At 42.4% G+C, this 23,547-nt stretch overlaps 1 protein-coding gene across 3 annotated transcripts in view; it reads right to left on the bottom strand.

Annotated features, from left to right (window-relative positions):
• Positions 1–23,547, bottom strand: part of ADGRV1 (adhesion G protein-coupled receptor V1) — a 774,317-nt gene that overhangs the window by 38,750 nt on the left and 712,020 nt on the right. For all 3 annotated transcript variants that reach the window (XM_073624499.1, XM_073624500.1, XM_073624501.1), the window contains 2 exons: positions 15,783–15,940; positions 3,009–3,130 (listed from right to left, as the gene is read on the bottom strand). In XM_073624499.1, coding sequence (XP_073480600.1) covers positions 3,009–3,130; positions 15,783–15,940 — 280 coding nt within the window. The remainder of the gene's footprint in view (positions 1–3,008; positions 3,131–15,782; positions 15,941–23,547) is intronic.

Below are 23,547 nucleotides of genomic sequence, written 5' to 3'. Positions count from 1 at the left end.
TGTAAAAACACAAGGCCTGCAGGCCGAACCTGGCCCTCCAGGTCATTTTATGCAGCCCTCACTCTCAGGACTTTTTTCAGCTGGAACATGGTGGAACGGAGTTCTGCCACCTCTGGCTCTCACCCTCTGCTCCCCACTGACATTTGTAAACACAAAAGCCTTCTGTGTTTACAAGGAAAGCTTTCATCTCGGCGGCTTGCAGCTCTCACATATCCCTGCCTGCCCTGCAAGCACACACAGTGGGGACAGACAATGATCCTCCTAAAACTGAAAGAGAGAGAGAGGCAAAGCCACCTACACACCTGGGAGGTACTAGAGGCGGGCCCAGTAGGTGAGGAAGCCTTTGCGGGGGGTGGGGGGTAAAAAATGAGGGCTGTGGTGGGAGATGTGTACAGAGGTGGGCAATGGGGGAGAGTGGTGCAGAGGTCAGAGCTGCGGAGGAGGGGTGAAAGTGAGATGTGGACAGCCTGTGAAAGAGAGCTTAACCTGCGAAGCACACCGCTAAACCCAGCATTCTGTATGTAGTGCAGTCCTAAGCCCTGCACACTTTACACAGCGCACCCCTGAACTCTGCACTCTGTACGTAGCACACAACTGAACTCTGCATTCTGTACGTAGCACACAACTGAACTCTGCATTCTGTACGTATCATACTTCTGAACTCTGCACTCTGTGCGTAGTGCACTCCTAAACATGTGGTATGTACCTAGCATATGTAGCATACTCCTGAACTTTGCACTCTATATATAATGCACTCCTGAACTCTGCACGCTATACGTAATGCATTCCTGAACTCTGCAGTCTGTATACCGCATACTCCTGACCTCTGCACTTTGTACATAGTGCACCCCTAAATCCTGCACTCTGTACATAGCATACTCATGAACTCTGCACTCTGTACATAAAGCACTCCTAAACCCTGCACTCTGTACACCACATACTCTTGAACTCTGCACTATGTATGCCGCATACTCCTGACCTCTGCACTTTTTACATAGCGCACCCCTAAACCTTGCGCTCTGTACATAGCATACTCATGAACTCTGCACTCTATACATAAAGCACTCCTAAACCCTGCACTCTGTCCACCACATACTCCTGAACTCTGCACTCTGTATGCCACATACTCCTGACCTCTGCACTTTGTACATAGTGCACCCCTAAATCCTGCGCTCTGTACATAGCATACTCATGAACTCGGCACTCTGTACATAAAGCACTCCTAAACCCTGCACTCTGTACACCACATACTCTTGAACTCTGCACTTTGTATGCCGCATACTCTTGATCTCTGCACTTTGTACATAGCGCACCCCTAAACCTTGAGCTCTGTACATAGCATACTCATGAACTCTGCACTCTATACATAAAGCACTCCTAAACCCTGCACTCTGTCCACCACATACTCCTGAACTCTGCACTCTGTATGCCACATACTCCTGACCTCTGCACTTTATACATAGTGCACCCCTAAATCCTGAGCTCTGTACATAGCATACTCATGAACTCTGTACTCTGTACATAAAGCACTCCTAAACCCTGCACTCTGTACACCACATACTCTTGAACTCTGCACTCTGTATGCCGCATACTCCTGACCTCTGCACTTTGTACATAGCGCACCCCTAAACCTTGCGCTCTGTACATAGCATACTCATGAACTCTGCACTCTATACATAAAGCACTCCTAAACCCTGCACTCTGTCCACCACATACTCCTGAACTCTGCACCCTATAGACCGCATACTCATGAACTCTGCATTCTGTACGCAGCGTACTTCTGAACTCTGCACTCTATACATAAAGCACTCCAGAACTCTGCACTTTGTACACCGCATATTCCTGAATAGACAGAGAACTTCTGAACTATGCACTCTGTGCATAGCACACTTCTGTACTCTGCATACATATAGGTTTATTTACTAAAGGCAAATATACTGTGCACTAGAAGTGCCTTGCATGTCTTATTTTCCTTGCATGTTCCCCTCAGATCTAGAGCAACTGCACTTGTGGGTGCACAGACTATTTACCTTTAGTAAATCAACCCCATAGTCTTACAGAAACTATAATGCTCATGTGGCCCACAATGAAGCTGAGTTTGACACCCCTGCTTGAAATGGACAGATTCAGGTGGACAGTGGTTTGCCAGATTACCTTTGGCCATTTTACAGTATATAATTCAGAGACTTCAGTAGTGAGACGTCAGGAGGTTGTAGCTCAGTCCCCACACCCCCTACTTTTGCTGTATTCTGTACTATGTGGGTTCAAAGTCAACAGGGGGAGCCTCAAATGGCTATTATAGGCAAGTGAAGAACTAAGATGCGCAGATCTAGCTCTGCATTGGACTTGATGATGTCTGGAGACCTGTAACCTCTGGAAAATAATAAGAGGCTGCTGGAACTAGTCTTACAGCCTGAAGGGAGCCCGCGGGAGTGGAGGAAAGAAGTAAAACTACTTTTTGTGCCCCCCTACACCTAAACAAGCATTTTCCTTTCCTTGGAACTCAGTTTTAATACTTACCTCTCGGGAGGCAAGTCAAAACTGTCTTTAACAATACAGTCGTCAGTAAACTCTTCAGCATTTGACACATACAGGAATATTGAATACCTACATAATCCTGTAGTGATGTAGATGCCAGTAGGAGAAGGCACTAATAACAGAGGGGTTCTGACCTGGCACCCATCAGAGAGATAAATATTCAGTGTCAATGATTATACTTACAGTTGTGCAGGTATCACAAGATAGGTGTTGCCCCAGTCAAAAACATGATGACGCTACATCCTGTTCATGTCATGTACCAAGCATATGCTGCCCATTCATATATTGCCCCAATCACTCTGTGAGTACCTTATGATAATAATGAACTTGGGTATAGTATTGCTAACAGAAAGCAGCATGGCACTGGACAACTATGTCAAGTCAGAAATGTGCCATTTTTTTGGTTGTTTTTGGGAGGCAGCCATAGGTATACTATAATCTTTGATTTCTTTATTTTATTGAGCTCTTACCTGAAGGCTGTTGAAAATGATGAAGAGAACCAACATCCAAAGGTGTCTGTAAGCCACATGTAACCCGCCCCAAAGCCATGTTATCGATATAAGAGCAAACAGATACAAGATCAAGGGTATCTCTGCAAAGTAAGCACACATATTTACTAGTCCTCCAATGCATGTATGAGCAAAACATCTTATTTAAATAATACAATTACTGTGTTTCCAGAATTTTAGGGACAGTCTTTTGCAGATGTGTCCTAAAATAACAGAGTAGCTTAGGAACATCTGAGTGACACTCAGCTAAAATACAACATTTGTCTAACTATTCATAATATATTCTAAAATGTAAAATATTCTAATCTGTACCATAATCTAGATTTCTCATACTGTACAATCCCATAACTTCCATGAATAGTGACCCTGCAACACAAATTATATTGAGATATTGGTCTTAATAAGGGACATGACAAGCCAGAGCTTTCTAACAATTTTCATGGGATAAGGAGATTCAATTATAGGATCATTTTTATTGGCATTCCTTTCCTGAATGCTCTGTCTATTAAGAACGTGTGTGTATTCTTGATTGGTAAAAAACATATGTAGCCTTGTCTGCACATAATAAATCATATTTATGCCTGTGCTCCAGTAAATGTTTTAGGGATTGTTCACTCCAGATGCATTAGTACTGTGATAGCTAGCACAGTCCAACGCAGAGACATGGCAAATTGCCTTGTTTCCTATTGTGTCAGTTCACACCACTGTACTGTGATGGTGTGCGCTGAAAAAAGTATTACAGTGAATGTAATTTTGACATTTCAATAATGTTAAGACAATAAAAAGGTAAACAGGGTAATGTGGTGATCATAGTGGTGGGGTCTTCATGTTAAAAAGCCCTTTAAATGAAATGACATCAGAAATAGAAAATAGATATCAGAAAATTTCTATAGCTTTTTTTTTTAGCTTTTTTTTTTTTCTTTCATAAAAGTTTTATCAGGAATAAGGTGTCCTTTTATGAAGCTGCGGTAAAATACCGCGATTCAGTTCTCAGGCATTCTCAGAGGAGATCGCTCTCCTCTGAGTGCCTGTTTATGAAAGTGTGTAGATCGCTTCTCATGTTGAGTTGAGGAGCGATCTACAAACGCCGGGAACTCCTGAGAATGGCTCCTCTCACTATAATCTCGTGTGATGTAGCGGGATTACAGTATGAGGAACCATAAAATACAGAAGTGTAACACGAATCAGCACACATTATTCCCCAACATATTAATAAAATAATAAAGTTAAATTCCCCCTACACAATATACATTAACCTAATTATAAGAAAAAACATTGTTTTTATCAATATTTAAAGATCATACATGTCCCTATTTAAATGTGAATGGTGTATAGTAAATGAATGTAATGCACATATGTAATGCAGCTATACACCATTCATATAAATGCAAAATACATTTATAATCATTAAAAAACGAATTTTAATAAAGTATACAAGTATAAATATTCATTAATAAATTAAAATAAAATATATTTCATAATTGATAAGCATAAAAATTGATAAACTAGTGCAATTTGAGAACACTGCGAATCCACTGCGGGTTCCCTCATCGCACCAACTCGCATGTCAGTTCACACTGCCATATGCGAATCGCTGGGAACTGACAGTCCGGACATGAATCGGATCGCATATGTGTGAACACACATGTGATCCGATTCTGGTCCGAACAGAAAAAAGGGTCCTGTGCGTGTTTGCACCGAATGCGGTGCGATATCAGCCATACTATCTGTACGGCTGATATCGCACCCCACAGACATCGCATGCAACGTGAATGGCAGTGTGCTGCGAATTACATGCGATGTCTGTGCGATGTCCGGCATCATACAAGTGTGAACTGGGCCTAAAAGTTAACAACACCCCCAAATCAGTTCGCATATCGCAGTGCGATCTGCAAACTCGGACAGTAATCGAATCGCATGGGTGTGAACACCCATGCAATCCGATTCTGCTGTGGACCAAAAAAAGGGTCCTGTATGAGTTTGGTCCGAGTGCAAAGCAAATTCAGCAATACTATCTGTATGGCTGAAATCGCATCGCACAGAGATCGGATGTGATTTTGCACTGCAGTGCGGTGCGTATCACATCCGAACTCGGACACCGCAGCAGTGGGAACTGGCCCTAAATCATATTGCATTTGCACCAAAATAGTACATGACCCTTTATTTGGTCCGCACTGGAATCGGATCGCATGGGTGTGAACACCCATGCGATCCGATTCCTGCACCATTACATAGTTCGCACTGCGATCTGTGAAATGATCTGAGGGTGTCATTAACTTTACATTGACACCCGCAGTGGTGCGCAGATGTCAATGTAGGTGCGATGTGAAAACCCACACAGGAATCACGCTGGTTCACGCATCGCACAAGTGTGAACCCAGTCAGAGACGTGAACATCTAAAAAAAAAATATATATAGATATAGATCTATATATATAGATATAGATCTATATCTATATATATAGATATAGATCTATATCTATATATATATATAGATAGATATATAGCTATATATCTATCTATATCTATATATAGATTATCTATCTATCTATCTATCTATCTATCTATCTATCTATCTATATATATATATATATATATATATATAAATATATATATATATAAATGTATATATATATATATATACATATATATATATACATATATATATATATATATATATATATATATATATATATATATATATATATATATATATATATATATATATATATACATACATACACACTATAAATTCCTATCCTGCTGGTTTTGGGGTGTGTAATGTTGGGGAAGATGTACTATGACTGTTTGGTGAAAGAAAGAAGTCAAAAGACTTCTTGCTTTCCCCAGATTACTCAGCCAGTTTCATGCTTCTCACTCTGATTCTCCACTTCTGAAATGGTGAATCAGAAAGTGAGAATTCTGTCACAGATCGCCAGTGAGGTGCTGAGATCGCACCTTCATAAACTGGTCGTTTCTGTGACAGTCAGTTACAGATTCTCACTGTGCTGAGATAATCAGCAGAGAACATGTTCTCCACTGATTATCTCAGTTTCATAAACTGGTAATGACCTGAGATCAGCGGTGAGACTCAGGATCACCGCTGATCTCAGTTTCATAAAAGGACACCTAAAAGAAGAAAATAACTTTTAAAACAGATGGAAGCAGTACATAAATGAAAACATATATTGTAAGCTCTACATACAGTGTTGAAGATTACATAAGGTCATAAAGGTTGACGGTGAGTCTTATCAAGGACCCATCGTTAATTGTAAAGTTACATGAATTTTAATCTCTTGGGGGAATATATGGTGGATACCTAGTATTGTAGGTGTCTCTAGAAGGTGCATGAGGATATACTGTATTGTGAATAGATCCCGTATTCCATGGCTTTGGGATGGGGTTTTAGTGTAGTCTTATGCCCCGTACACACGGTCGGACTTTGTTCGGACATTCCGACAACAAAATCCTAGGATTTTTTCCGACGGATGTTGGCTCAAACTTGTTTTGCCTACACACGGTCGCACAAAGTTGTCGGAATTTCCGATCGCCAAGAACGCGGTGACGTACACCACGTACGACGAGACCAGAAAAGGCCGGTTCAGAACCAAGCGCGGCACCCTTTGGGCTCCTTTTGCTAATCTCGTGTTAGTAAAAGTTTGGTGAGAGACGATTCGCGCTTTTTCAGACTCGTGGCTTTCAGATCGTTTTCTGACGTTCAGTTTGTGCTTGTGGGTTTGTATCTGCTCTTCAGTGCGTGCAGTCAGTTCGTATCGGAGTTTTCTGTGTGATCTTGCCTGCTCGTTGCTGTTTTTCAGGTCGCTCTTCACAGGCCTTGCTGTTCTTCAGTGCGTTCTGTTACTTTGTTCTGAGCAGCCGACCGTTTTCTAGCCATGTTTCGTATGCGTACTCCTCGTAGAGTTCGTGCTGTGCGGGGGGCTTGGTGTTGGGGTCCTGACCTTGACACAAGTCCAGTCCATGAACAGGGTGGGGAGGAGTTCATGGACCAAGAATTGGTTGCTTCAGCGTGACCAGTTCTGTCATATGCCTTTGCTCCGTGAGATCCGTGAGAATAATCCTGATGATTTCAGGAACTTTCTCAGGATGACGGACCCCGTGTTTCACCGTTTGTTGGCTTCGCTGACCCCCTATATCAGCAGGCAGGATACCTGCATGAGGCAAGCCATCACTCCGGAGCAGAGGTTGGTCGCTACCTTGCGGTATTTGGCCACAGGGAGAAGCCTGCAGGACTTGAAGTTCTCGACAGGCATCTCCCCCCAGGCTCTGGGGATCATTATCCCAGAGACCTGTTCTGCCATCATCCAGGTCCTGCAGAAGGAGTATATGAAGGTAAGATTTTTATCCTTTTATATCCCATTTTATTGTATTTAATGTTTGATAATATATTGTATTTCTTCCCTCATTCCCTAATTACCATGATTGTAATATGCTGTGAATGTCCCCTTTGTTCTCATGCATGCTGGATTTTTAGGTAATTATTATTTTATGTCCTTCATACATATTTGCCCTTCAATAACCTCCCCAGCATGGTGTCTCCTGGCCTATATTCACCTCATGTAGTCACTTAACAATGTATTTTATCAGCTCCATAGTAGTGCTTTACCCCAAACACCCCCTAAAATGTTTGGAAATGTTATTTTTGATTTAAATTCAGGCAAAGTGCCAGAGGCTTTTTTTTTGTGGTGTCCCCAATTTTTTTTTAACCCTCCCCCCCAACTGCTAAGTCAGCTGATCCCAATTCTCTATCTATCCTCAATCATCTATCTGCTGACTTTGCCAAACCCAATACACACTATACCCACCTCTTTACTGGTCAGATTTAGGGATGAATTCCCCAAAGCATGTAGTGCAAGGGCCTGCCTGTATACTTTCCAATGGTACTGTTTAAAGTTTTTGTATCCTATTATTATCTTGATAGGTAATAGCAGAATGTTCAAATGTCCTCAAATGTGTACAGTGTGTATTTATATCTTTGTATTCAGACACTTCTTACCTGTCCAGTGGTCTGCCAATAGTGTAACTAAGGAGGGGCTGTTCCAAGTAATACCCTGTATTTAGGCATTCATCTCTCAATGAAGTGAAGAGGGTTACCTGTCCAAGAGTTCCCCCCCTATAATGGTATTAATGGCCCATGAGAGGGGGGAGGGGGAATATGATAGGTGTACCTTATACTTTGGCCTTGTTAAATTCCCCTTAGTAAATGCTATCTGGAGGTTGCCCCAATAATGTTTGTGTCTAATCTGCTTGCAATGTTTCTGTGAAAAAATAGTAAGGTTTATTTTTTTTTCCTCAACAGTTTCCTTCAACGCCACAGGAATGGCAGACTGTGGCCTCCCACTTTGCCCAGCGGTGGGACTTTCCTAACTGCAGAGGGGCAATGGATGGGAAACACGTCCACATCGTCCCACCACCCAACTCGGGGTCGTACTATTATAATTACAAGGGGTTTAATAGTATAGTGATGTTGGCAGTGGTGTCGGCTAATTACGAGTTCTTGTATGTGGACGTGGGGAAGAATGGCCGGATGTCCGATGGTGGAGTGATCGCCCAGACGGAGTTCTACAGGCATCTCCAGAATGGCAGCTTGGACTTGCCACCTCCAGAGGACAATGTTGAAGGTCTCCCATTTGTGTTTGTTGCTGATGAAGCATTTGCGCTGGGGGACCACCTGATGCGGCCATTCCCGATGAGGACCCTCACCCCGGAACAGAGGGTTTTTAATTACCGGCTGGCCAGAGCCCGAAGAGTGGTGGAGAACACATTTGGAATCCTGGCCAGCCGGTTCCGATTATTTCTGACACCCATCCATATGGCGGAGTATAAACTGAACCATATAATACTTGCCTGCTGTGTTCTCCATAATTTTTTAAGAAAACATTCAGCCAACTATGCTGGCTCAGTTGGGCCTGAGGCCGGAATCCCTAATCCATCAACACTGACGGCGCTTGAAAGTGGCTGTCCTGGCTTGCCCTCCCTGAATGCCCGTGATGTCCGGTTACGCTACCTGGAGTTCTTTGCGGGTAGGGGGGCTATCAATATGCCAGACAATCTGTGACACCTTTTTCAAATAAAAAACAACCAAAAGAAATTCTTGGTGGACATTTACTGCTTGTGTTTGTTTTAGCTGACCCTGACAGAAATGTGTTGAGTGCAGAAAATGTCGTGATTGGGTAACCTTATAAAAAACAGTGTTGGCTGGTACTTCCTAAATGTAAAAACACATTTCACTACAAGTGCACTTGCAACTGCACTGAACCTGCACTTGTAGTGCAAAGAGGATTTGCCCTTAGGAAATAACCCCCATTTTTGCATAAAACAGCAATTACATCACCCCAAAAGTGTTGTAATGTTGAGACAATATCCACACATTCTTGAGTAAGGCACTTTTTTATACCTGCACAATCACATGTGCATTTCCCAAAGGTTTTTAAAACAAACCAACATGTTTGTTGTATAACAATGTTTGCAGTAGCATTATGAAAAATCAAAATATCCATTTCAGATAAAACAGGCCTGTGTAAAACCAACAAGAAAGCCAAAAAACTTGAACTTACAAAGTTCACATTAGGTAAAACCTGAAGGCTATATCAGACATCAGTATTTAGGAACTGGGTTTGATATAGCGTTCAGATGGGGGGAAATCACCCCTGGAAAAGCCAAATTTGGAAGATGCACACCAATTTACGAATGTCAACATGTGCTATCTGCCATCAGAGGGGATCAAGGGACGTGTTTGAGGGGAGCAAGCCCTTCCTCAACGCTACTTTATAATTGAGGAAGGGGTTGCACCCCCAAAACGCGTCCATTGATATCCCGTGATGGCAGATAGCACATGTTGGCACACTGTGTGCATCCTCCAAATTTGGCTTTTCTAAACATTTAAAAAATTTTGGTACGATAAAACAGGTGATTTTGTGGGGTTTAAATTCGCTCCAAAACATCAATGATGTTATTATTTTTTTAAATAACATCAGTGATTTGTTGCTGGATGTTTTGCAATTGGAGATTACACCCCATGATCTCCCCGATGAGTATCTGGGCACTTTCAGATGTAAAGCGTTCTGGATCACGATCACCTAAAAAGAGATAAAGAACAAAAAAAAAGGTCTCAAAAATCTGCCACCAGCCATCTCTTTTACCTGAGTCTGTGGTCGCAGACACTCACCTGTTGTGGTGCCAATCTCCACCACGTCTTCTTCTTCCTCCTGCTCAGCTTCTTGGGTTGGGGGTATTTCCCCTTCTTCCAGAGGGGGGGGGTCTCTGGTCTCCTGGGATGAGGGGTGTCCTCCGAGTCTTTTATCCCCTATGTAAAACCAAAATGGTATACTTAGCACACAGATATTTGATGGCAGAACTATAGAAATAGGAAACATTGCTCGGAAGTGGGGTACAATTGTCTATTTTAGCAGAGTTCCAAGATGTATATTTTTTATTGCCCTTTGTCAAGCTGCAATACTTTACCTGTTTGGTACAAGCTTCACAGATGTACAAGCTTCACAGATGTAACCCCCCCTATAGTATACACTGGAGCACCTGTGTGCCCCCCCTAATAAAAATGGTGTTCTTGTTTCCCACACTAGTGCTCCAGTGTCCAGATGTGAAAACAGCTGCTCAGTGTCCTCTCCTTACACACAATCTAGTTTGCATTTCATTCTAGTAACAAACCCATCTACACAAACAAATATTTGGCATCCAAGTAGGCCCCCAAAAATGTGTGAAAATGCATATGGCCTAAACAATGGTGTTCTAGAGGCCGAAAGAAAAATGTTTGATACGAACGAATAATGTGCCCATGAACATTAAAGTTGACCTTTTGAAACGTTACAACTAATAAAAGCATATGGAGCAGAACGAACGTAATAAAGACAGAAAGAATAGGAACACAGCACAACTACTTACTTTTTTGCAGCACTCTCCGGATCTTTCGGTACTGCTCTGGCTCTCTCAACTTCAGGTCCGACCACCGCTTCCTGAGCTGATCTTTAGACCTTCGTACCCCGAAATTCCGCTCTAGACTCCTGACCACTTTCGCCATGATCTTGGCCTTTGGGATGTTCGGGTTGGGGTAAGGCCCATATTTTCCATCATAGTCGGACTTCCTCATGATGTCGACCATCTCCAACATCTCCCCAAACGACATATTTGTGGCCTTAAAACGTCTCCTTCTGGATCGGGACGTGCCTGGATCCGCCCTTTCCTCCTCCTCCTCCTCGTTGCTACAATTAGCCTGCACCTGCTGTATGTCCGCCATCATGCTCTTCCCCCACTGCGCCGAACGAAAAGGGGCGGGGAATACACTAGAAAGAACGTCAGGGGCGGGCGGAGTTACACGCATGCGCAGTGTATATAAAGCGTAACACGCGTGCGTATTACGTTTGATCTGTGAGCGGAGGAAGGAGCATTAAACGCCGCGATCGTAAGAACGAAGGTAAGAGACAAACTTGGGCCTATACTGCTTCTAGATTGAGGCCTATATTGTAACAAGATTAGGAGAGTTTTGTGTGACATTAGGCTTTGTCTTGTGTTGTGTCTTGCAGTGAACATGGATATGGTCCTGAAAGATAAGGACTTCATTTCAGTCTTCATAGAGATGCTAAGTGAGCTGCCCTGTCTGTGGGAGATTAAACACCCCCATTACAAGAACCAAGCAAAGAGGAAGGCAGCACTGGAGCAATTGTGTGAAATTGTGAAGCAGGTGATCCCCACGGCAGACATCACTTTTTTAAAGATTTTCATTGGTGGCCTGAGGAGCACATATCTGAGGGAGCGCAATAAAGTCCTGGATTCGCAGAGATCCGGAGCAGCAGGTGACATCTATGTCCCCAGGATGTTGTACTACGACAGGCTGCACTTTCTGGCAGGCCAGACTGAACCCAGGCCATCCCTCTCCAGTCTTCCTTCCACGCTTCCTTCCCCCCCGGCTGAGGCTTCTGACGCCCAACCTGGGCCTTCCAGGCCACATGTGGAGGAGCCCAGATTGAGCCAGGTATAGCATTCCTCTAAATATTTCTGCTTGTCCAATCAATGATGTGAACTATATGTTAGTTGGGAGTACTAATTAAGGATTGTGATTGATGATGCAAAACATTACAACTATGTCCCTTTTTCATACACAGGGAAGTCTCAGCCAGGAGGTGGCCGAGCCGGCTGGCTGATATCAAGGTCCCTCCATCCCCCCTGGAAACAGAAAGTGGCAGTAGGAGGAGTGGCCTAGAGGAGGCGGCTATCGGATTCTTTTGTAGGGCTACAGAGGTCCTGGGAGCACCACACACCAGGCAGGAGAACTTTGCTGCATTCATAGCATATAAAATGCAGAGGATGGAGGAGGGCCAAAAAGCCATGTGTGAGGCCCTCATATCTGAGGCTCTGGCGAAAGGTATGAGGGGCCAAATTACACCTCACACACAGCTTTGGGATGGTCCTCCTCCTCCTCCTGCAGGTCCTACTCCTCCTCCAGGTCCTACTCCTCCTCCTGCCACATCTCCAACTGCACAGCCACAGCCCGGAAGGAAGTGTGAAAGGAAGACCAGAGAGTGATTGCCCTGGATCCAGTCTGGTCGGCCAAAAGATGCAGCCTCTTGTGGTACCACAGCCTGCGGACACAGATGTCATCTGCTGCTATCCGAGTCTCTGTGAATCCCGGACCAGACTGCCCTCCCTTAGATATGGACTCCTCAGGCCACCAATTTTGATGTTTAAGAATTGATGTCTGCCGTGGGGGTCCCAGGCTTCACTAATTTCTGCTGTTGATCCAGTGTTGCCTTCCTCTTTGTTTGGTTCTGATCCCTTAATAAAAGATTTTTGTTTTGAATTATACTCTCCTATGTGTTTTACTTCAAAAATGACAGTTGGTTTGTGAGGATTCAGGTACATTTCAAATATACAATGTGAAATTAACAAGGGACACCAACAACAAACAATCTCCTTGAGATTAAATAATAAAAGATATCAATGGTGTTGGGGTAACTTGACACACAAAACACACACAAAAATATTCTGGAGTAAAAATAAAAATAACATTGAACAAAGATCAGCCTTGGAAAAAATCCAAACATTAAAGAAAAAAAAAGGCTTAAAATCAAAAAAAAAAAACATAAAAAATATAAAACTGTCAGATGTGACAACTAATAACAATATATTCAGGGAATCCCACTAAAAAAACACAAATAAAACTTTGTGAGAAGTGTGTGTGAATATGAGCAGCAAAACGACTTAATTCTTGTGACATTATAAAGAAGAAGAGAGTGCGCTGTATTAAACCATTTTTTACATTGCAGCGTGACGAAAGTGCTGTATCCATTGCGAACGCTAAGTTTACCAGAACGAGCTGTCCCGTGTCGGAATTTCTTCTGAGCATGCGTGGCACTTTGTGCGTCGGAACAGGCCACACACGGTCGGAATTGACGCGATCGGATTTTGTTGTCGGAAAATTTTATCTCCTGCTGTCCAACTTTGTGTGTCGGAAAATCCGATGGAAAATGTCCGATGGCGCCCACACACGGTCGGAATTTCCGACAACACGCTCCGATCGGACATTGTCCATCGGAAAATCCGACCGTGTGTACGGGGCATTAGAGGGCCATATCTGTCAATGGGTGAAATAGGTCAAGGTGTTAAGGAACTAATGAATATACCTGGGTATTTATAGTGAGCAAAATGGTGTTGAGAATTAAGACAGGGGTTGCTGTAAGCCAGCGGGAGTGGGGGAACCTGAAATGTGTTAAAAGGGGCCGGTGAGCCTTCATGTAAGGTAATGTGGTCAATGTTTAATGTGAGTTCATTGTATGTCAGAGGCGGTATTAGAAGGAAGAAAGATAGAGAGAGAATGACAAGGCGGGAAAAAGGGTACAGAGGGTAAGGAGGGGAGGAAGGGCATGGGGAACCATCTCTCACTCCCTCCATCGGATTGCATGGTGAGAGAGGGGCTGATTGTGCTTTTTTTTTAAAAAGTCACACCTTACTGAAATGATAGTAGTCAGCGTCATTTGATCATAATCCTTCTCAGTTTCATTAAATAATTGTCATATCTATGACCGGTGCTAATGCTCCCTGGTTGACTTCAGAAGCAAGAAATCCGTTACCTCCCATTCTCAAAAAAGCAAGGCTGGTCTACACAGTTTCTCAACATGTGCCTTTAGATAATAAATGCATACTTGTTTTTACTGTGGCCCCATTATACATCTGTGTGTGCAGGTACCCCCCAATAATATAAATTAATTTACGTGCCCTTAATAAAATGTTGGTTGCTTTGACTTTCTTCAAATTTTAATTATGGCTTACTGCAGATTGAGATATTCTGAACATACCTCAGAAATATGAAGATTATACCACGATGGACAGATAACTAGCTTGTAGGAATATATAAGATTGATATACATCAAGGTTTTTTTTTCTTTACTGTTTAAACAGACTTTGCACGTAAATTTTAAAATTTAGGCCTGGAGCTGAATATGAACATGCTGTTATTATTAGACCGTTCAGCTGTCTGACTTCCATTCTTAAAATATTTCTGATCAGGAAGAGCTTAGCAATAAAATCCCCAGCAAGTGTGGGCTGGACATTTAAGAATGTAGTCAACAAATTTCCCGCTTACAGTATATAGCTAATACTGACCGTGTAAAACATAACATACATAATAGGATTATATAAGAAGTAAACAGTACTTGGTCATTTCCTTATACACCTCAGATACTGTATATGCCCCATGTAATATAAACTTGCAGGAGGAGCACCTCAATGGTAACTGTGTAGGCAGCATAGCCTTACAAAGTATTTGTATAAAGTGTTTGCTAGTTTAATTTAGAAATATATCAGTCATTAGTCACCATTTGCGCTCAGTTCTGAACAGTGCCGGGACAAGGTCATCCAGCGTCCAGGGCAAAGATGCCAACCTGCCCCCCCCCCTTCCCTTAGGGTTAGCAGTGATATCGCTGTCACTACTTCTGTCCACCTTGTAACAAAAGCAACTGGCACAGGGCCTATCCCTGCAATAAACCATTGCGCCCAGGGCAGCTGTCCCTCCTAGCCACCCCTTGTTCTGGCCCTGGTTCTGAATCCCTGTCCTGCTTTATATTGCAATGTGGAATAAATTATAACAATGAATCCAACTGAGTCTTTTATAGATCTGATGCCAGTAAATCTGAAGCAATACCCGAAGCCATTGAGTAGTGTCAAATGTATGTAATAGTATGGACCTTCATGTACCTTTTTTCAAGTTAGCTTTTCCATTGAGCACTTCAGGGTGTTGGGGTATGAAAATACTGACCCCCTGTCTTGGATGAGGTCAGACCTCACCCCTCCAAAACTTTGGTACTCACTATGGTCTATTACTGGGTTGACTGTCCTCACTGACCAATAGCAGGGCAAAGGTAGCCAGAGGGAGTAAAGCAAACCAAGACAGCTGTGCTAAACTTTTATACCACATTTAGGATTTTAGGGGTGCTCAATATGAATGCCAAACTGACATGCAGGAATCTTGGGGTGACCTATATATGTAGGGTTTCGCCAGCCTTACTGTGAGATCAGGTATGCTTAAATACATTTACCTAACTGTGACACCTATAATGCAAACCAAAGTTGGGTAGAGCTTGAATGATTCGGACAGATGTGGAATGCTTACATACTGGGCATTATAAATGGCATAGTCAATAAGTGGACAGCATTAGCCATATTATAAAGGACACAAATAAGTAACTTCATGCTCAGAATAGTGTACCTGTGGCATTGGGTCTCCCTCTGAACACATCATCGTATGCTTTCCATTGTTGGGTGACTTGATAGGCATGAATGAAAACTACAAGCACAACCACAAGGCAAACCAATGGCACAAGTGCTGCAGTAAAGAGAGCTGCAAAGATATTTGGAATGAAACACCTGGAAAATATATAAAGTGAATACAAGTTATGGTTTACATGTCTATAATAAATACTTCCCATAACAAAACAAGTGGTTTGGCAGCTCAGTCATGTTGACCTACAGTATATAAAGACATACATGAAGGTACTTGGCCTGCCTTTCACATCCTCAATCAGTTCAACAGAAGTTCAGCTGCGTACAACATTAAAGAGGCGCTTTCTTCAACAAGGGGACAGGTCACAAAATTATAAGAAAAGCAGGCACTTTATACTTTGCATTTATTTTGAAATATACCTTGGGGTTTTTAGGCTATTTTGTCTTTTGACTACAGTGCCTTGAAAAAGTATTCATACCTCTTGAAATTTTCCACATTTTGTCATGTTACAATCAAAAACGTAAATGTATTTTATTGGGATTTTATGTGATAGACCAACACAATGTGGCACATAATTGTGAAGTGTAAGAAAAATGATAATTTTGATAAAATTTGATAAATGATAAAAATGATTTTTTTTGCAAATAAATATCTGAAAAGTGTGTGCATTTGTATTCAGCCTTCTTTACTCTGATATCCCTAACTAAAATCTAGTGGAACTAATTGCCTTCAGAAGTCACCTGATTAGTAAATAGAGTCCACCTGTGTGTAATTTAATCTCAGTATAAATACAGCTGTTCTGTGAAGCCCTCAGAGGTTTGCTAGAGAACCTTAGTGAAAAAACAGCATCATGAAGGCCAAGGAACACACCAGATAGGTCAGGGAAAAAGTTGTGGAGATGTTTAAAGCAGGGTTGGCTATAAAATAAACTGCCCAAGCTTTGAACATCTTACAGAGCACTGTTCAAATAATCATCTGAAAGCGGCAAGAGTATGGCACAAGTGCAAACCTACCAAGAAATGGTCATCCACAAAAAACTGACAGGCCGGGCAAGGAGAGCATTAATCAGAGAAGCAGCCAAGAGGACCATGGTAACTCTGGAGAAGCTGCAGAGATCCACAGCTCAGGTGGGAGAATCTGTCCACAGTCAGTCGTGAATTAAAGCCATTTTTGAAATAAAGCCATAAGATGTCCTGTTTGCAGTTTGCGAGAAGCCATTTGGGGGACAGAGCAAACATGTGGAAAAAGGTGCTCTGGTCAGCTGAGACCAAAATTTTACTTTTTGGCCTAAACACAAAACTCTATGTGTGGCTTAAAACTAACACTGCACATCACCCTGAAAACACCATCCCCTCTGTGAAACATGGTTGTGGCAGCATCATGTTGTGGGTTAATGCTTTTATTTAGCAGGGACAGGGAAGCTGATCAGAGTTGATGGGAAGATGGATGGAGCGAAATATAGGGCAATCTTAGAAGAAACCCTGTTAGAGTCTGCAAAAGACTTGAGACTGGGGCGGAGGTTCATCTTCCAGCAGGACAACAACCCTAAACATACGGCCAGAGCTACAATTAAATGGTTTAGATCAAAGCATATTCATGTGTTAGAAAGTCCAGACCTAAACCCAATTGAGAATCTGTGGCAGGACTTGAAAATTGCTGTTCACATGCGCTCTCCGTCCAATCTGACAGATCTTGAGCTATTTTGCAAAGAAGAATGGGCAAGGCTGGTAGAGACATACCCAAAAAGACTTGAAGCTGTAATTGCAGCAAAAGGTGGTTCTATAAAGTATTGACTCAGGGGGGCTGAATAAAAATACACTCCACACTTTTCACATATTTATTTGTAAAAGTTTTTGAAAACCATTTATCATTTTCCTTCCACCTCACAATCATGTGTCACTTTGGGTTGGTCTATCACATAAAATCCCAATAAAATACATTTACGTTTTTGGTTGTAACATGACAAACAGTGGAAAATGTCAAAGTGTATGAATACTTTTTCAAGGCACTGTACATGTTCCTTTATTATAGGCAGTAGTAAAATACTAAATTATTTCTACTATATGAAGCGCTGGAGCAAAGAAAATGCATACAATATAACAATTCATGAGAATGCTTCCCTCTAGCGGCCTATTACAATGTATCACTTGTTACAAGACGTATGTATTTCCTATGCTCCTCAGATCCATCTAGTGGCCATAATGTTGTATTTATGTACTGTCCATGGTAAAGGAATATTTGTTCAGAAGAGAATATAGCCCAAAGAACATTCCTTTGCCCCAATTCACACAGAATAAATGCATGTGCACATTCACTGCACGAATGGCTATGAGAAGTTTTTTCTATAAACAGCCCCCCTTTTATTTTGTACTCATTTTCAAAGACTGCAGCAAGTTTGATGCGTTGGTCTATCCCAATAGCTGCAGACCAGAAGATACATTTGATCACATGCTTGCAATGCACACATTTTATCTAGACCAAATATGTCAAACACAAGGCCCGTGAGCGAATCAGGCCCCCCAGGACTTGTCCTGTGACCCTTACAGCCAGTTTTGCAGCCGGAATGTGGGGGAACTATTCCACCACGTCCGCCTCCCACTTCCCATTCCGACCTCCCACAGCGTATACAGATCTTCACAGAAAGAGAGAGAACAATCTCCCTACATGGTGAGGCAGAGCCACCTACACAGGGCGGTACTAGAGTTGGGCCAGGTATGAGGGAGAGATGCTAGAGAGCTTTGGGGGGGGGTTACACGCAGCACACCCCTGAACCCTGCACATTGTATGCAGTGCACCCCTGAACCCTGCATACTGTACGCAGCGCAACCCTGAACCCTGCACTCTGTATGCAGCACCCCTCTGAACATTGTGCTCTGTACTCAGCGCACCTCTGAACCCTGCGCTCTGTATGCAGTGCACCCCTGAAACCTGCGCTCTGTGTGCAGTGCATCTTTGAACCCTACGCTCCTTACGTAGCGTTCATCATCTTGGGGATGCAGCATAGCTGGGTCAAGAATACTCTCAGCCTACTAATTGGACAATGAAGATGCTGCAGCACCCTGATGCTCCTCTTGCCAGTATGTACAGTCTGCACCTCTGGACTGTGGTAAAGTCTGATTAGCAACTAGTGCTGCCCCTGTCTTTTCAAGTATGAAGCCTCCTGTACAGGTGATACCAGGAGGCTGGTATTAATACAAATTCAGTACTTATACTAGTTGCAGAGAATGTCCAAACAAAGCTGAAATAACTGTTATGTTTTGTGCATGTCCTTGGGGTACATCCAGTGCTCGATGAAACTCTGTGGAGGCCCATAGGAAGTCTAAATCTTGGGGGCTCCCCCTCAAAGGTTTCTGAAGGTATCTCGTGTGCACGCTCTACAGAATTAATATTGAACTAAGAAGTGTGCATGTTGGCCGCTAGATGGAGATGGAGCCCTTAAAGTGATTGTAAAGGTAAAAATTAAAAAAAATAAAAAATAACATACATTTCTATAATTATGTGTTCTGTGCAATGGAATTGCACAGAGCGGCCGTGAACCTCCTCTTCTCGGGTCCCCTTTGGCTCTCCTGGCCCCTCCTCTCTGTCCAGTCCCCCTCTGGGAAGCCGCTTCCCAGGGGGGCACTTGTGCGTGTTTACTCCCAAGCCTAGATGCTGCATCCATTGACACAAACAGCAGGACTCCGATTCACCCCCTGCTCTCTCGTCACTGGCTTGAATTGACGGTACTGGAAGCCAATGGTTCCCAGTGCCTTAGCAAAACCAGCGAGACCCCAAAGTGAGGGAAGAGAAGAGCTGCAGACATGCACACCGCTGGATCAAATGAGGGCTCAGGTAAGTAAAGAGGGTGAGGGGGGATGGTGATGCCTAAACATTTTTTGCCTTAATGCAAGGAATGCATTAAGGTAAAAAAATGTAGGTTTTAGAACCACTTTAAAAGATGTTGGGCCCATTGGCCAGTGTCTACTCTGCCTATTTGGTAATCCAGCACTGGGTAAATCACCATCTCTCTTCTCCATTGTCCAGGTCTGTCCCCATGTTACAGCCATAACAAAGCTGTACAAAGGCAGGCTAAGCATTTCTGCCATGTGCAATAAGCAAAATACATGGAGGAACTGATCATGAAAGTAATACATATTTATATTGCCAGAAATTAAGAGCTGTGACCTGTCAGATTCCTTGACAGAAATAAGAAGCCAATGGTAGATTCAATCAACTTTGGCAAATGCTTGACAAATACACAGAATCCTGTTACATAAACTAATAAAATCAAGCGCTCAACATTAATATGAACTTTTAAATAAATAAGAAACACACTTTACAGAAATTCTGTCCTCCGGGCTGTCAGTGGAAAACAACCATTGCTTCATATTCCCACTAACTCCCCATCTGCATATCCTTGTTTTCCCATCCCAGTATTATTATTTTTCTGCTTATTATGAATTTTCGGAACAGGTAAATGATGTGTTATTAATGGCATGTACCAGCACAGGTTTGTTTTGGCTAGGCACATTTGATTGTTCTACTACAGTAACTGGCAATAACAGATCTTATTAATTTTTTTTCTCCCACATGAGGGTCATCCAAAGTTCCCGCTGGCTTATATAAAAGATTTAAAATACTGACAGATGTACATGAAACTCAGTGGAAAAATACAGTTTTAAAGGAAGTGTACATCCACATTTGCTCTTCCAATAAAGTAAAGGTCATTAAAACTAATCTAGAGCCACACCAGCAACGTTATATTTATATTTCCGATGCCCAATTATGTTGTGAAAATGTATTAGCTGTACAATAAAATTCTTGCTATTTAACCCGTTACCACCTTGGTGATCATGTGACCACTGTCGCAGTGGTTACATAATCAGAAGCCAGTCCAGCCGGCTACCAATTATTAGTCCGGAGTCCGGACCAAGAGGTGTCTTTGACAGCTTGGTCTTTGTCCTGGGAGCATGCAATAACTGTTCAGCACAAAATCATCGGCACCTCGTGACACATATGTGCGGCATGTGGGCATAAATGCCCACCCATTAGCCACTGCACATATGTGTTAAGCCTTTTTAAATCACATACAATTTCCAACAATCAACAATGTAGGTTGGCTTGTGTGTGGTCCCAATGTGCAGAAGCCCTTCTGAGTTAAAGGAGTAATTCATTCAAAAGCAAACTTTTATTATATTGCAGAAACTCTTAGATGTGATGGCTTAGATTTTAGGCTTTCTTCTATTTTTACCTGGTAATCTGGCCAATAAATAAGAACAAGCCCTTTTACAGATGTATCAGTTACAGGGATAAAACAAACCATTTAACACTTGCAGGAGTGCTTACAATGATCGGATTTATTTTATTTTCACTTGGAAACGGTCCCCCTGAAAGGAACTATAATGTAGGTGATCAAGAATTGTTGATCATCAAATCGGCTCCTGAAGAGTGGCACTATCTGTTGGAAGGAGCTTTACATCCTATTCTTATTTTCATGGGTCACAAAAACTTTGTATATTTAAGTGACTGGTAAATATTTTAGACCTTGTCAGGCCAGATGAGCACTTTTCTCCTCCCAATATACTTTCGAAATCACATATCGTCCTGGATCGAAAAATGGGAAACCAGACAAACGTACGTTTTAAGATACCGTTAGGCCATCTGAACCTGACACTATCCTACCTGCTAAAAACTTTTACGGCTCTAGGCTGATTTAGTATTGCAAGGGGAGGAGATTGTCACCGATTATTCTCCTCCACATGAACTTCATGTTCAAATGAAGGATGGTCTCTATTTACATGGTGAGCAACTTCAAACTATGTTTTTTCACACGTCATGATCAACCTCTGGTGGGTCATGATTAGTTTTTTTGCATTCAACCCAGCAGGCTGAACGAAAAAACCTGTCAGCTCAGGTCGGAGTCACTGTACTAACAATCCAATGTTAGTACAGCGATATCCCCTGCTGTTCTATTGTGTTCTGACAGGGGGACGGCCCCCCTACCAGAACACTCTGTTCAGCGCTCTCCGCCATTGGCTGAGAGCCTTGATCTGGAGCCGGTTAGCAGACCTTTTTCGGCTATGCTCCTTTGACGGAAGCCGGCTTCTGTGGGACCCGCTGCAGGAAACATGGGCCGAATGACATTTGACTCATGTGTACGGAGCTTAAGTCTTGTACTGTGTACTTACGGAATAAGTCAGACAGAGCCAAAGCTTGTGGGCTACTGGAACTTCTTCTGTCACCCAAAGAGTTATGAAGCATTATCTTCATGGACCTCATTGTGAAGCTGCCCCCGTCAGAAGGATTTACTACCATTTTTATGGTGGTTGATCATTTATCTAAGATGGCTCACTTTGTGCCCTTGAAGGAAACACTCTCTGCTCTGCTGCTGAAACAGCTACCACATTTGTCAGAAAGATTGTATGTTTACATGGTGTTCCTAACATTATCATCTCTAACCATGGTGTACAATTTACCTTTAGGTTCTGAAAGGCCATGCGTGAAGTTTTGAGTATTGATCACCATCTGTCCTCGGCCTATCATCCACAGACGAACAGTCAGAGATGTTTTTCATTCATTGCACAGGATGATTGGGTGTCACTTCTCCCATTGGGAGAGTTTGTTTTTAAGAACTCTGTTTATTCTGCCACTAAACAATTACCCTTGTTCGTTATTTAAGGATTCCATACTTCCTTTCTGTCTATCTTACCTCAACAATCCTCAGTGCCAGCTGTACACAATTGTCCAGAGGCCTTAAGATCCAATAATCAGTTTCCACAGGAAGCCATCACTTGGGCTCAAGCAAGCAACAAACATTTTTTGATTAAAAGAAAGGGAGGAATCTGATTTTGAGACTGAGAGATAAAGTGTGGCTATCTACAGCAAATTTAAAATTAGCTTGCCCTTCAAATTGGGCTGAGAATACATTGGGCCATTTCCAATTAAATGGATTAACACATTTTAAAGGGGAACTTCCCCCCTTTTCCATAGATTCTATTTACAGTGCGGTTATTAAAGAAGTCACTAAAGTCACAAATGAAAATAAAGCAGGAGGTAGTGGATAATTTACGTTTACCTCTGTGTTGCTTTTGCCAGGAAGGTAGCTGTCCAAATATGGTCCTTAACACTCCATTACTATTACAGTACCTGTCCAGTTTCGGTTCTTTGTATGATTTCAAGTAGGTAGCCTTTGAGCATTCTTGAAACTGAATACATCATTCAAACAAAGTGCTGGGACTTTAAGTGCAAGGTAGAGGTATTGTATTGCCAAGAGTGATGTTCTGAAAGCTGTATTTCTGGCAAAGGATGTAACAGGGCAAGTGTACAGTATATTACTCATAACACTTAACTCCAACACTCCTTTCATTTGTGACATCATAGAGTGTTTCTTTAACATTTTATTTCTAATTTATGAAGCTGAAAAAACAATGATTATTGAGATTATCTTAAAACGGAACTTCACTAATTTTTTCGACTTTCGATCTATTAAATCTTCTGCCCTTGTTGTTTTAACTTTGGATAGTAAAACATTTTTTTTCTGCCAGTAAATACCTTATCCAGCACACTTCCTATTTCTTGTCTGGTAAAAAGCCCAGGCTTATGACATCATGCACAGCTCTCTCTCTCACTCTCGTGAGAGTTTGCCAGGTAGAGAGGGGGACGAGTCATAAGAGGGCCAATGAGAGATGCAGAGCTGGAGGTGTGTGTCTGTGTAAATCCAGGAAGTGGAAAAACAAATAGTGTAGCGCTCTAATAAGTGAACTAAATGTGA

Source organism: Aquarana catesbeiana, linkage group LG01 (assembly GCF_042186555.1).
Source record: "Aquarana catesbeiana isolate 2022-GZ linkage group LG01, ASM4218655v1, whole genome shotgun sequence".
NCBI lineage: Eukaryota > Metazoa > Chordata > Amphibia > Anura > Ranidae > Aquarana > Aquarana catesbeiana.
This window is presented reverse-complemented; position numbering and strand designations above follow the sequence as displayed.